The following is a 14,312-nucleotide window of genomic DNA, read 5'->3' on the forward strand; positions in this document are numbered from 1 at the left end:
CTTTCCTCTGTATTACTTCTGGACTGCAAATGATAGAGGCTGGAGTCCTGCCTAGATGCGGGTTGCTGTTGCCATATTTGGGATGGCGGGTTTGCAACAATTAGCTGATGTCAAGGACATTGGCTCCCCTCATCTAATCAGCTCAGCTGTGCTGTAATTTAGAGCGATTTTCCGTTTTTGAGTGTCAATACGATCCCAAAAAGGATAATTTGAATTGGTTTTACACAGCCACCTCGGCGCCCGTGGACCTGCGTGACACCAGACACCAAACCGGCTGCCTTGCGTGACGCGTGACGGACCTCCAACCCCGGCCGGACCGGCTGGTCAGCGTGACGCGTGACCGGTAGTTGGTCGTGCCAGTACAGTAATAGGAGAATTGAGTGATCGATTATATAAACTCGGCTCGCTTAATTGGAACTGGCGGCGTTTTTAGGACTCAATCGATTGAGTTTGTTTTGACACAACTCTGGGCTATGGCACCAAAAGGGTACTCGTACTCAGCCTCTCGCTATGGCAGTACGGTCTGCAGTGTTTGGCGAGCTCAGCTGTTTCTAGGGAGTCTTTTTCCGTCTTACTATGGGTTGGTCGGGCTAGAATAGACTCGCCACAGCATTCTAGATCCCTCGGGATGCCACTTTTGTTTTACTCGTACAGCGGTAATCACATCTCTTCTGATTACCTCAAAGGCCATGTCACACTGACCATTTCCATGAGTGTGTGTGGATGGATCTATCGGATGATCCATACGATGATTTCCAACCGTAACGTTCAAAGCGAAAAATTTCCATCGCTTGGCATTCGATATCCCGCCTCGGTACGATTTTTTGCGACATTTTCATTTTACGTGTGTGCAGGGACCCCCTGAATCATCCGCCCCGGGTTGAATAGCGCAGATCTCTGGGCGCCAATTCTGGGCGCTTCTGCCAAGTGGCAGTAGAACGCGCTTAGCATCGAGTCGTTGAACAACCCGACACGTCGTCGGAGAGATGCATCCCGAGAGTGTAAGTGAATAGTCTCGTCACCGTGGTATTTTTCGGTTGCTTTACATGGATCTGCAGGATTAAATAGTAGATCTTTTCTTATATCTTGATCGGCAATGAGTCGATTAGGTCTGGTTATCGATAGCATGCAGCTCACGCGTAGGATCAATGCCGGTGGCCCATTCTTCCCTCGGATTTCTTTCGTTACAGATGATAAAGCAATGTTAGAGGAGCGACGGAAACGGATCCAGTGGCTCTCATTGAATTTAACCGACCGCGCGCCTCGTGTCTTCCTTTGCTTCGCATTAATGTCACAACTCAATATTCATACTTGTATGTTCTGTATATGGGTCGAAAGAGCCACGCCAGCAGCTTTTAGAACTACATGCACTCCTTGCGGCTCAAGCTGGACCGGGCTCCTACATTATTCGGGTTCATCAAACATCATTTGTGCCGAACCTACTTACTTATCATATGCTATGGGGAATGATGCGTTTCGGCGTGGCTTACAATTCAGCTGCGGTGGATAAAAAGGTACGTCGGAAACCCGTCTATCAAGTCGAAATGCCTCGCAACAAAAACAACGAAGGATGCTTGACTTGTCGAATCAGAAAGAAAGTTCGACCTCATCCTCTTCTCATTCCTGACTTTCTTAGTCACCCACCACGATTCCCATAGAAATGTCCCCTTGAAAGGGCTCCCGACAGTACATGTTTGGAATGCCATCGACTTCAGTTACTCTGCGGAGGATTCGGATCCGTCATTCCTCCTGTTCTAAAGGTGTGTGTGTGTGTGCCGAAATATCTGGCTCATGAATTATTGGCGCTAATAGACGGCTCAAGGACAAGCGGATGCTTGAGTTGTTCAAAGCTAGCCTTCGACGTGATCAACTTCACTCTGGCTCAGGTCAGTTGTCGATCGGTCTCTTATGGCCACCATCTACTATAGCTGAAACATTCACTCTGAAGGTTTTGCAGCAACCTTGCTGTTTCCTGGGCCGATGGGGTTTCTTTCCGTTACAAATGAAGCTGGCATGCCTCCGCCACCAGTCCAATCGACCGCTGATGAAGGCTCACATCAACTCGTACTACAAATGCCTCCGTTTATGTGATTCACCTCTCAGATTGTAGTACCCATACGGCTCATTTCATTCCGTCTTGTCTGATCATCCTCGACTCCATCAGGCTTCACCAGGGGTGCACCATTTTATGGCACATCCACATTTATTCAGCTTATCTGGGACACATTTCTCCTCCGCTCACTTTTTCCGTCCGAGGGGCATGTTTGGTTTTGCGTTTGTTTTGGCTCATGATGATCCTGTTTTCTGGGTTTTTTTTTTTTGTTCGATGGCCTGGATCGGTTTGACGAGGGCTCGACTCATTTATGTAGTCTAATGGACTCGTCGCGCCGGCATCAAAATAATACGTATTCATTTCCGCTTATATAGCGAATGAGGAGCCCGAAACAAGCGGCTCGTGCGTCATATTGATCATCGGCTGAGGGCTCGGCTCCGGCACAGCGTGGTCTTTGTGCGCCGGAGAAACCAGACTCACAACCGATAACTCTATTAGAGTTTAAGTAAGATTGCTGTTGTGCCGGTTCAATTCCGTCAAAAAGGAATGTCCTCCTCGGCATTCGGAATACGGCCAAAGGGGAAAATCCGGTTGCTGTTTGCACGAACAACACAGCGTCCTCAAGCAAGAAAAAAAAAAAAAAAAGAGCTGCAGAACGAAGAGTTTCCTATGCCACTGCCTAATTAAGCGTGGTCCCTTCTTTGCTCGCGGTATATAAAATCGAACAAGATGCAATCCAGCCCGAACTGTGCAGAACCCAACAAAAAAAAAGAGGCTCGCAACGATTGAAAGGCGGGTGACTTCAGTGCGACAATTGCAAGAGGAAACTCTTTAAAAAAAGAAAAAGACGCCAAGCCGAAAAGAGTTGCGAATCCATCGACATCTCCAAACGGACGAAACGGATATCCTCTTCATGAAGATTACTTAAAGGTTCAAGCTGCAGTGCGTTCTGGCCAAGATATAGCCTGTGTTTGAAGAGCTTCAATCCCGGGGAAACGCGACATCATCATGCCTTATTGGTGAGATACCGGCCATCTTTGGGAAATGACACCTTTCAACTGCAGCAACCATGGCCCTCCCTGATTGGGACCTACATAGATGGGCATGGTACTTTGGACTTTGGTACTAGACATGCAGTCCACCACCCAGGTGAGTTAACATCAACCCGTCCAGCCTGAGCGGCCACACTGTTGCTAACCGATCCTTGGTTTCAGACAATGTTTCGTTCCCACTTTCACGGATGTTCACATTTGGGAATGGGTGTCAGATAAGTAGATAAGAGTAGCGGGTAATGCCGCTTGCAGGCACCGGCGGCGTGATCATGTGGACATTCGCTAGGCAGGACTCCGGCCTCTATGACTTCGACATTCGCTCCTTTGTCTTGCTCTCCGCTTCGAAAGAATGACGTATAGGGAATTACTATGTACTATGCCATCGAACTTGGATGTTTGACTGAATACCCGCATGAACCTTGATTGTGATTTCAGTCCAACTTCCTTCATATGATGAGCATTGCCGTGCGTATGTATTAGCTCGCGGGCATGTATTCTCCGTGAACACATATGCAATTATGTATGTCGCAAATCCCGGTCTTAGGATCACGGAATCGTGTCACTTGCTAGGTTGACCATCGCCTTCTTGATGTCCTCTCTCCAACAAACTATTGTCATAATCGTCTGGATAACGGGTTCATGTCGAGGCTCGTTCTGCTTGTAATCAGTACGTCCAAACGACGATTTTGGTCGTAGAATTGTTTGACAGTACGGGGTTCTCATGATGGGGGTGTCCTCTAGCTGAGCGGGTTCTTTTGGATATCCACCAGCGGAGAACTTGGGCATGCCCTACGGCTTTAGGGTGTGAGAGCATTTCGTCTCCGTGGAAGGTGAGGTTGAACAGCACGATCCGATTACATACTCATGTGTCTACATTTGGCGAACGCTGTGCAGGATAACTAGTACATACATAGATGGTCATATCAGCGAGAAAGGGACATACACGTTGCATCTATAAATAGTGCATCAACCAGATCCAGTATTCCAGGTTCAATAAACACTCCCCAAAATGGATGGGACAATAGCCCTCCCGATGTTCCAGCCCTATAAAGCACGCCCTCTTTCCTCGGACTCCCCTCTCTCTCCTCAGCGAACCGGTCCCAACGCTTCGAGCCCACTATCCGCAAATATAACCCGGGTTTTATAATAATTCAGCCATGGTAAGTAGCGATTGTCGGCTCCGTGGGGCCGATCTCGACTCCACTCCCTTATCTTCACGGTCTCTGACGCGTCTTCATGATATTTTCCAGAGCGGATTCCTTGGCCAAGCTAAAGACTTTTTTAGCAAGGGAAACCATGTACGCCTTATCGATCCTCCTTCTAATGTGTCCTTCTTTTGACCACCGATAGCAGAAACAGCTCGTCACCGATGCTAAAAACGTTCTGAAGGGGGGTGGGAAGACCGTAAGATTGCCTCGTGTGCATCGTTCTGCCTTTTAACGTTTCACATCTCCTCAGGGCGATCTCACCAAGCTTGCCAAGGATGGGTACAGCGCTTATCAAAAGTCCCAGCCCTCTGGCAAGGGGAACCAGAACAACAACAACCACGGATCCGCCAACAATGACAGCTATGGTGGCAGCTCGAACAACGATTCATATGGCAGCGGCAACAACAATTATGGCAGCTCCAATAACGATCCGTACCGTAACCACAAGAACAAGAACAACAACGACCCTTATGGCAGCTCCAATAATGATTTGTATGGTGGCCGCAACGACAACGGCAACAGCTATGGTAGTTCGAATAATGATTCGTACTATGGTAGCCGCCAGTACGACAACAACAACTACAGCAGCTCCAATTACAATGATTCGTACTATGGTAGCCGCCAGTACGACAACAACGCCTACAGCAACCCCAATTACAATGATTCGTATGGTAGCCGCCAGTACGACAACAACAACTACAGCAGCTCCAATAACAATGATTCGTATGGTAGTAGCAACAACGGCAACAACACCTACAGCAGCTCCAATAACAGTGATTCGTATGGTAGTAGCAACAACAGCAACAGCTATGGCAGCTCGAACGATAACTCGAACAGCAGCAGCAGCTACGGGACCGACAGTTGTAAGTCCTTGATTTTCCAAAAGTGTTTGTGCCTAACCACCTTCGGATAGGTGGGTCTGGTTACTAGTCATCGATTGTCCCCCTTCATTCCGCCATATTCTTCCTGTCTCCTGACTGCGGACGTGTGGCTTGTACCTTGCCAATGTGGAAAGATACTACTGTATTGTATGTGGAATGTCGTAACTGGGCTCCCAATTCCCGCTTCTCTGTAGCGGGTCTTGAATGCGTGAACTGAATGCCTGTGCAAGAGGTCCTCTATCATTGCAAATTCCCTCGCTAACCAGCAAAGTTCCTGGGTCAGGCTTCTCTTCTGTACTACATCGTGGACTACAATTACTAAAGCCCCTTCAAAACCCATGTTGCTTATACTGTATAGCGTTGCAAGCCGCGGTCTCCGAAACCAAACACAGCCGATCACGTCCCGAGACTACGCTATAAGTACGTTTGCCAATCTTTAATCGCAAAACAAGAGCTCAGTGCTAGGCAGGGTTCCCAGCCTCTACTAAAGGCTCAGTACCCCACAGGTCGCTTCCTATCTGCTTGGTGTTATGATGATTGCTTCACAACCGGCCACCAGTTCCACTCTCCAAACTTTTGGAACATTCAAAATCGTTATCCTTTGAATCACGTTGCCATGTCTCGCGACCAGCTCTGCAGAGCTCACTGTTTGCCCACGTGCCAGTGTCCGACATTCCGTGTAACTTCGGTGTCAAAGAACACGGTGAGTAATGAATTTCACACACATTGCGCTCAAGCCCCAATCGCTGATGATGAAAGGAGCCTGAACTGTGCCCATCTGATACGATGGATCATCTCCACCGATGTCCGTGAACGAGTGCTTGTTATCTTACTGTTCGACTCCACAGCAAATTTGTCCCACTTTATCTCACACCTTCCGTCTCTACACCGACGAGCGCGGTACTAAGCTTTGCTTTTGGTAGACAGCCCTCCCCCGGCCCAGCAGCCACAGTGTTGCTAACCGATCCTTGGTCTCAGACATTGGTTAATTCGTTCCTACTTCCAGGGACATTCACGTCTGGGTGCCCCGCTGCGGAATGACAACGAAGGGCAGCTGAATTTACGACTGCGCTGTAACTTACAAAGTTGGATTCAATGCGGCCGTCCTGCATGGCCTTCACAGGTCAGCATCGTGTTCAGGTTTTGCGAGATTGTAAGTAACCACACGAGAACCGATAAGGGTAGCGGGTAGTGCGGCAGCAGGCGGAGTTATTTGATTTTCCTCTATTCTTGGCGGCTGCGACATTCACATAGATGTAGTTGTGCACAGTCAGTGGGTCACAAATGGGTTTGTGTCCGCCGCTCCAATCGAGAAATCGGTTCTTCGAGTGGCGAGAGGGAATCCCCGTGTTTCTAGTCAACACAATCCATCGAGGCGATCTGGTTCGAATGAGAACCCCTGGACTCTGAGATAGAAACATAACGCACTTAAGGTCTCATGGTGACTACCAAATACGATGCGCTCCTGATGGGCAGTGCCCATGAAGTTGAAACCCTTTGAATTCACGTTCAGCAAACTCCAGCCCTCGGAGTCGAGGCTCATTCGGCCCCGTTTCGCCATGCCCGCGATGCGAAGGCAAAGTTTCAACTAGTGCCCGTTAACGAGCGCAGTGAGGTCCTAAGCAGGGACGGCCCCTGCATAAAACCTTGATGATTGTCGGTGCTTGTTAGCATCTAGTACAGTCGTTGCAAAGGGTTGGACCCCCGACGACGAACCGGAAAGCTGCGCAGCGGACTTCTGATTTAAGCCTTGTCAGTTCAGGAGCTGACGAGTACCGAGTTGGGAACACGACATCAGAAGGGGATAGTTTGCAGGAATTCTCATTTTCGATATGGCTAAATGTGTGGGCAGCCTATTGTATTGCGCCTGAGCCGTGGTTGGACGGGCTTGCTGAACGTGCACCGATTAGCATAAGTAGATGGGGAATGCGGAAGGCAGCAATGGACCAAATGAGCGCAAAGAAGCGCAAGGACGCATTGGATCGCGGTGGCATCCCAGTGGTTGGTAAGTTGTTCGCTAACATATAATACGAGTCCCCGAACGTGTAATGCATTTCTTCGAATTAAATAGGAAAGCATGAGGTTGTGTACCTGATGGGACAGCCGGCGATGCCAACGAGATATCGCAAGTGCAGAGGGCGCGAACACGAAAGAGTATTAAACACAGATTTGATGACTATGTTCAAGAAGGGGAAAGGGCACGTTGGGATTGAGCAGCAAGACGCAGGGCGGCGGCAGATATGATAATAATACCGAGTGTTGAAGGCGCCTATATGCAAGTAGTTCGATGCAAGCACAGGATTCAATATTGCTGTAACGTGGCATCACCAATATCCCAGCCAGCCCCGGAGGCTCTGCAGAATTCCCATAGGTGACCTTGGATTTTTGCTGGGGCATCTGCCGGCCTCTATTGCAGTAGACGCTCTCGCCGATGCGGTGCAGCTCGACATCGACGACGTCAGTGCAGGAGTTGTTGGGATTTCAACGGCGACCAACGGCGCTCAACCTGGCTTCGGCGTGGAATCGAGCACTGGCTGTAGCATTTGTTACGGGAGTTGCACTCCGGCGGGATTCCACTGTAACCTTTGGGCGAATTAATAGCCCATTCCCCTGTGCACAAATGTCCTCGGTTCTGCCGCACTCTATAGAAGAGCATCAAGCCACTGACACAAAAGAATTAAGGCATCAGATATCTTAAAAAGGGGCGTCTTAAGGCACAATACACTCATCCGGACATACCAATAATGTCACCGAGGTCGCAACTTAAGTTGACCAAAAGACCGAGAGATTCTGCGTGAGAAGTTTTCTCCTGCCATCCGAGCTGCAGGCAGCAACAGACAGGCGCACCTGGGGAACCCAGTCGAGAGAAGGGTGAACGAAATCCTGTCTGCACTGAAACCTATTTTCGACGAGGCCAAGCTAAAGGTAAGGCAAGGTACCCACTCGCGTGGTTTTGCACATATCGAGGCTACATGACGTGAACCTTTGAATGCACTGCCGGGCTATTGCCTCGAAACACATGAGACTCGGTCGGTGCTATGTGTCAATTACCCCAGCAGGTGAGTCGACTTGTGAAGGATCTCTGCTCTCCGCGTCTGGGGGAAGCATGCGGGAATTCATTAGCGGGAGCACCTTCAGTGCACATGCAACGGGCAGGGGAAGATAGAAATGAAGTGAGAACGTAAATAATGGATGGACAAAAAGTAACTTCCACGTCCCAAGTGGCTTCAGAAATACCGTCCGCAATTTCCCCGCTCACTCTGTCATACCAAGAGGCCATTTTAAACCCACATTTCGCGTCTCAATCGCACGGCAAGGGCAGGTCACGACATCAGATTAAAGAATGAATCCGCAAGCAACATCATCCAAAGCAGTCACCCACAAGTGGGCAGAGTCGACGAAATTCCGAGTGAGGCGAGGACTAATTTTTGAAGAAACTGGGCTAGGTGTAGGGCTAGTCGCTCGCTAGGAGAATATACGGCCCCTGATCCAGAAGCACCCGGGCCTAGGGACTCACTTAACCGTAATTGCGGAGTAATAATTGGAGGGCGCAGTAAGGACAACAAAAGCGATTTTGAGAAGTGCACGGCCTCCCTTTGGAGGCGGGATGTTTTGCTGGTACAAGGAGAAAGCCATCGTTATTGTATTGGGCTGACTGGGAGAGTCGCTGTAAGCCTACTACTTTAGTAGAGGCTGGGACCCTGCCTACTGTAAGCCCTAGTTTTTCCATTTGACAGTTTCCACCTCACCGCGTGCCAAGGCCAGCAGGACCCCAGCCTCTACTTTAGTAGAGGCTGACATAGGAAGTGGATGGACATTAGTTTTGGGCACGTGCTGCGAAGAATTGGTCAGTCACCTCTGACCATCAGACGGCCAAGCATGTTCTCCTCGCTCTTTTCGTAAGATCGCGTCTCGTTATACCATACACACGGGATAAGCGTTGACGAAAAAATTGTGATGAAGCGGATCCACACATCCTCACGCACCCAATTTCCATCCTACTGTTAGAACCTCTGATCCCACTGAATTATTTGGCGAGCTCGAACCAAAAGATTTAGAATGGACGATTGGAAGCGGCATTGTCACTGAGACTCAGACGTGGTACCATAGCTTGAAGGATGGGACTTTCTTGCTTTGTCAAATTATTCACTCTTCCGTTGGGTAAATCGTTATATCCAACAATTCTTTAAAACGCTGAACAGCAGCCGGTTTTCAGGATGTGGTATCCTACCGTTCAGTTTACATGCAAGATATGGAATCCGGTTACGGAAGAGAAAACATGGAAATCGATCAACGTCGCGAATTTCGTCACTCCTCCCCCATCTGCTGGCACGGTGAAGTATGACAAACGCTCATCCAGATCCGACCAATTCACCATAATTCATAAGTCAACCACAACCGACCCAGGGTTTTCCGAATCATATACCATTTCCGCTAATGTTGATGCCGAGCTGCAAATAACTCTCGTGGTTTCCCGCCCAGCATTGATCCCAGGATTCAAGCTTGGAAAAGGCCCCAAAGGTGGCTTCTCCTATTTCGGAGCGGATGAGAACTCTCCCGAGGGATACGTTGTTCATCGCTTCTGGCCAAGGACATCCTGCAGTGGAATCGTTGTCCACAAGGGTCAAGCGATCGAGGTCGAAGGCACAGGAATGTTCGTTCACGCCATTCAGGGAATGCGTCCCGATCTTATCGCAGCGAGCTGGAATTTCTGCGACTTCCAAAGTGACGAACTTGGCGGGACCTCTGCTATTCAGATGGAATTTTCTACTATTGATACTTACGGACGTAAGGGCGCAGGTTCTGGCGGCGTCACCGTAAATGTTGGTTCAGTCGTTATTGGAGGGAAGCTTGCTTCTGTCACTGGAGAGGTCGTATTACCCGAGGAGAAGAAAGCGGGCATACGTGATGACCTTCCTATTCAATCGCGCGCTCGGCACCTGGAACCCGTGCATGATCCTAAGACTAGTTATAATCAGCCTACCAAGGTCGCTTTCAGTTGGAAAGGTGTTTCTTGTGTACCTGATGTGAAGGGAGACGTTGCCGCTTCGATCGTGGTTGATGTCGGGGGACCAGCTGAACCCAGAGGACTTATAGAGAAGGTAGACGTCCTTGCGGAAATCCCTTATGTGATCAAAGCATTTGTAAATTATGTGGCGGGAACGAAGCCGTACGTTTATCAGGTAGGCTCCTACACAGAGATTCACGAACTTGTGCTCACCACTCCTCTATAGTGGTTGAATCCTGCTGAACTCACAGTCACGGCTCCGGCAGCCGTCATTGATGGTTCAGGTGAAGGCGAGAAGACCATCACGGCCAAAGGCACGCTCTTCAATGAAGCAACTTTTATCTCTTAACACTTAATGGGCTGTAATCATTCCTAAATTCCTTCAAGCATTCCTTGTACTATTACGCCAGAAACCCAGAATCATCATTGTTACATTATGAGCTCCAAGTAAAATACATGAGAAGGGGCCTGAAGGAAGTTTATATACAGAGATCGCAACCTGATGAGATCCTTAGATAGCAAAGAATTGATACAGTGATACATTGATAATCAAGCAAAGCAATGCTAAATCTTCTCTTCCACATTGAGTGACTCTGAGCGCAGTTTCGACTTCTCCGCCTCATTCCTCCACCGCTGCAGCTCAGCTTTCAGCTTTCTAACTCGTTCACTCCCAACGGGGTGGCTAGTTGGGCCGCTGCCTAGAGCAGAATGATGGGGACTCCAGAAAGACTCCGTCGAATACTGGCTAGAGACATTTGACGTCCCAACGCTCGAATCGGCATCGAGAGCCCTGAAATCGTCCAGCTTGCGTTCCCAGAAATCTACGGCTTTGCGCGGATCGAATCCTGCATATCTCATCAGCCTGATACTCACTTCGTCCGCTTCTAATTCAAGCATGTGACTGCTACATGCTTCGCTTTGTTTGCGAACTTCGCCCATGCCTACTTTGCCAAAGTCGGTTAAAGCGTCGCCGACGAAAGGTCCAAAAAGGAAAGTGATTGGGAAGAGAATTACCCGCGCAAAGTCCAACACGATCGAAGTTATTGTAGGTACGAAGATAGTTCCGGACGACAGAGTTTCGAGGTGGTGAGAAAGAAGTAGGTGAGCAAGTTCATGTGAGAGAAGCGTGGCGAGACTGGCTGTTTGCTCAGGGGTAGGTTCACCGCTAGGCCGTGAAATAGTGGGGGAGGGCGGCGTCGAAAGGCCGAAAAGCCTGAGAAGAAAGGGGGGATTCCCCTGAGGAGACGGGATCAGATGACCGGAACGGGATTGCTGGAGGACTTCGTCCAAAAAACCAGAGTATAGAACGATCCCACCAGCGCCTTCGGCACCAAATCCATAAGAGAACGCGTTTCGCTCTGGATTCTCGACAATCACAAAAGAGTAAGGAGGTCCCAGTTGTGTGTGAGGATTTTCGACTGAGTGGGAGCGGTTGGGATCGTCCGTAGGAATGCCATGAACCACAGTAAACGCCCTGGGACGGGGGTTCAGAGGGTGATGCAATGGAGGAGGGATGGGTACATCGTCGTCTTCTGTGACGGGAAGTAAGATTGCATCTTGGTCGAGCTCATTTGACTGGTAAATGCGATATATCCCTATTTCCAGCCGGCGAAGAGTTTCTTCAACCCATTTCCAACGCCAGTCCGAAGTTGGAATTATGGTGGGAGGAGTCTTCCCATCGGGTGATTGCGAGGTCAAAACATCATACACTTGGGCATACCAGCCGTTTCCCGTCAACTGGCTGTGGATCGTTTCTTCCTCCTCGGGTGATAAGAGAATAAGACGATGACGTCCTGTGATGGGCGTTTTCTCGGTGCTCGCGATGATTGTTAACGATAGTAATGCCAAAGGCGTAAAGAACATGGCGAGCAAAGCCTTGTTCAATATTCGAATACGACGGATAGCGTTGTCCCGCTTCACCATAAAAATCTCGTCAACATCCTGGCGCCTAAGACTCTTTCGCAGCCACTTAACGATCTGAATATGAAGTCAGACGATTGCTGACAAACAATGTGAATGAGTGACTCACCTTGAATTTCTTGATCAAGAAAACGGGGAGTAGAGACAGTGTCACACGGGCAACTGCAAGGCAAGTGAATGACTTGCCTTCCGAAATTTAAGGTGCTTGGTGGTCGCCTACCTGTTTTTATGCCGCTCAGAGCAGTCGAAGATTTCAGGAATCCCAAGAGGAGGACGACAGGATGAAGAGCCCTGTTGATTTGGGTTGAGTGAAATGACCGAACTTGTGAGTCCCTCCCTTGCGAATGCTGCGAAAGAACCGCAGACCGAAACTGAGCCGGGCGCTGCTGCCTTGGCAGGCCGAACAGTTGGTGGGCTCGTAGTTGTGCGTAGCTCGTCGAATTTCGGATACTTGCCAAGGGAGATTCAGTTTTATTGCGTTGCTCTGGGTCAATGCGATAAGCGACGCTCTGGGAGGAGGAAGAGCAATGTCTAGAAATGGTCGGCTCGGGAACAGTGATGGAGTGGAAGGGACTCAAGGTTGAGCTGCAGGCACGCAGTATCCTCTGATGTGGTATTACACCATCATAAGCTCCAGGATGAAAAATAGTAGAATTCCTCGCCCTCGTCAACAGTTTGTGCATCATTAACACGCAAAATGAGGGTTAACGTCGGAAGCGAGAGTCACAAGACCTGCACGCACAGCCTCCGCAGTCATCATACGGCACCGAAATGCAGATTAACCTAATTAGGGAATACGCCGCCCAATAGAATTGTCTAACCCATTTCGACATCACTTCCTTCCTCTTCTTCTGATTCCCAGCTCTCATCACCATCCTCATCCTCCTCGCTCTTTTTTGAGGGATGAATTCCGGCGGCATCTAACTCTTTGATCAACTGATCAACGTGCTCCATTATTTCTCCATCGTCGCCTCTGAGCTGGTTGTGGAGTTGAAGGTGGGTGTGTTGATATTCTTGGGATCTATCGATATGCAACTTACCGCTAAACATGTGTCCAAACAATCCCGGGCATCCTGAAGTAATTCTTCACGGCTAAGATCTTCAAAAATTTCCCCCGTTTTTTGAGTTTGCATAGCCATCAGATACAGACACCATCCTTGTAAATACCAAGCATCCATCTCTTCATCGTCTGCGGCGATAACCCCCTGAAGCAACACCAGAGCCGGTGAGAACAGCGAGAGTTCGAGGAACCGGCGGGTGAGAGAGAGCCTCGTTGAGATTGGCGGGAGATTGGGGTCCTCTGTTTTGGGTGGGAGAAATAAATGATGATAAAAATACCGCAGAGGGGGGGTACGAACCCGGGTCCAGATCCTTTATGAGAACCCATGCACGTTCCAATGCGGACCTCGCATCATCGGGCTTATTTTGCGACATTCTAACTGAAGCCAAACATTCCAATGCCTCCAGGTTATCTGGATCCGATTGGATAGCTAAAGACACTAGATTATCGCATGTCTGTTCTGCTTCTGGCTCGAAGCTGCGGCAACACGTGTGAACCAATCCCTCGTACACAAAAGGTGGAAATTGGCACAAACCAGAGATCTGACGACATCCAAATTTCTACCATCCCAACTAGCGCACTTATTGTAGTTAGCTTCAATTTAAAAACATCTTCATTTTTTTCGCTGGCTTGTGGTTGATTATTTCCCCTTTCTGTTTCCTTGAGAAGTAGATCAACGGCTGACTGGTAATAAGCAAGCGCCTCCCTCGGGTCGTCGTCTGTGAGTTGGGCAAGATAGAGGTAGGCAGAATATGGAGGGGGTGATGGAGACGTGGGAGATGGGGGAATGAGAGAACTGAATGCCTAAAACGCAATACTTTTAGTGCGCATGGGGGATCGTTATTTGGGGGGGTTAGATCACACCTTGCGTGCAGCGTCGATGTTGCCATCTTCAATTTCTATCAAGCCTAGCATTTCCCTCCCTTTTGAATTGGCTGGATCACGCTCTAATATCCTATCGACGAATCTTCGGGCCGATTCGAAGTTCATCTGGTCCATCAGGCTCTGTGCGCTTCCCAAAAGATCTGGTATGCTTGGTGGAGCTTTCTGTAAGGACCGGGTTGTCTCGCTATTCTTCCCCCGGATTCCTTTCTTTGACGGAGCATTTCTGGAACGGCCCATTATAAGAG

General features: G+C 49.1%; 7 protein-coding genes across 7 annotated transcripts; 4 read left to right on the top strand and 3 right to left on the bottom strand.

Moving 5' to 3' along the window:
- The first annotated feature begins 1,063 nt into the window (after positions 1-1,063).
- On the top strand, positions 1,064-2,045 carry EI90DRAFT_2082250 (uncharacterized protein). Its single transcript, XM_039052539.1, has 5 exons — positions 1,064-1,412; positions 1,498-1,598; positions 1,659-1,760; positions 1,813-1,886; positions 1,949-2,045. The coding sequence occupies exons 1-4, from the start codon at positions 1,097-1,099 to the stop codon at positions 1,837-1,839; spliced, it is 546 nt and encodes a 181-aa protein (XP_038921922.1). The 5' UTR covers positions 1,064-1,096; the 3' UTR covers positions 1,840-1,886; positions 1,949-2,045.
- On the top strand, positions 1,567-2,419 carry EI90DRAFT_3036000 (uncharacterized protein; the record flags this gene model as incomplete). Its single annotated transcript, XM_039058670.1, has 4 exons — positions 1,567-1,598; positions 1,659-1,760; positions 1,823-1,886; positions 1,949-2,419. Coding segments are annotated over exons 3-4 (192 nt in total), but the record flags the coding sequence as incomplete, so codon positions are not given.
- A 1,598-nt stretch (positions 2,420-4,017) lies between these two features.
- EI90DRAFT_2082303 (uncharacterized protein) lies at positions 4,018-5,425 on the top strand. Its single transcript, XM_039052540.1, has 4 exons — positions 4,018-4,403; positions 4,459-4,509; positions 4,564-5,176; positions 5,227-5,425. Exons 1-4 carry the CDS (start codon positions 4,263-4,265, stop codon positions 5,241-5,243), a joined length of 822 nt encoding a protein of 273 aa, XP_038921924.1. The 5' UTR covers positions 4,018-4,262; the 3' UTR covers positions 5,244-5,425.
- A 2,250-nt stretch (positions 5,426-7,675) lies between these two features.
- On the bottom strand, positions 7,676-8,830 carry EI90DRAFT_3012393 (uncharacterized protein; the record flags this gene model as incomplete). The annotated part of the gene is made up of 6 exons (XM_039056558.1): positions 7,676-7,836; positions 7,934-8,015; positions 8,042-8,086; positions 8,246-8,326; positions 8,403-8,454; positions 8,712-8,830. The coding sequence occupies 6 exons, from the start codon at positions 8,828-8,830 to the stop codon at positions 7,676-7,678; spliced, it is 540 nt and encodes a 179-aa protein (XP_038921925.1).
- A 243-nt stretch (positions 8,831-9,073) lies between these two features.
- On the top strand, positions 9,074-10,672 carry EI90DRAFT_3150900 (oxidative stress survival, Svf1-like protein; the record flags this gene model as incomplete). Its single annotated transcript, XM_039065691.1, has 4 exons — positions 9,074-9,093; positions 9,158-9,355; positions 9,411-10,377; positions 10,429-10,672. 4 exons carry the CDS (start codon positions 9,074-9,076, stop codon positions 10,549-10,551), a joined length of 1,308 nt encoding a protein of 435 aa, XP_038921926.1. The 3' UTR covers positions 10,552-10,672.
- On the bottom strand, positions 10,416-12,306 carry EI90DRAFT_2083358 (uncharacterized protein). Its single transcript, XM_039052544.1, has 2 exons — positions 12,232-12,306; positions 10,416-12,179 (listed from the first exon to the last, which is right to left on the bottom strand). Exon 2 carries the CDS (start codon positions 12,123-12,125, stop codon positions 10,767-10,769), a length of 1,359 nt encoding a protein of 452 aa, XP_038921927.1. The 5' UTR covers positions 12,126-12,179; positions 12,232-12,306; the 3' UTR covers positions 10,416-10,766.
- A 632-nt stretch (positions 12,307-12,938) lies between these two features.
- On the bottom strand, positions 12,939-14,304 carry EI90DRAFT_2966437 (TPR-like protein; the record flags this gene model as incomplete). The annotated part of the gene is made up of 5 exons (XM_039055569.1): positions 12,939-13,100; positions 13,163-13,422; positions 13,481-13,659; positions 13,718-13,986; positions 14,047-14,304. The coding sequence occupies 5 exons, from the start codon at positions 14,302-14,304 to the stop codon at positions 12,939-12,941; spliced, it is 1,128 nt and encodes a 375-aa protein (XP_038921928.1).
- Positions 14,305-14,312: the final 8 nt, after the last annotated feature.

This window comes from Cantharellus anzutake, assembly GCF_015039405.1.
Source record: "Cantharellus anzutake strain C23 chromosome Unknown EI90scaffold_5, whole genome shotgun sequence".
Taxonomy (NCBI): domain Eukaryota; kingdom Fungi; phylum Basidiomycota; class Agaricomycetes; order Cantharellales; family Hydnaceae; genus Cantharellus; species Cantharellus anzutake.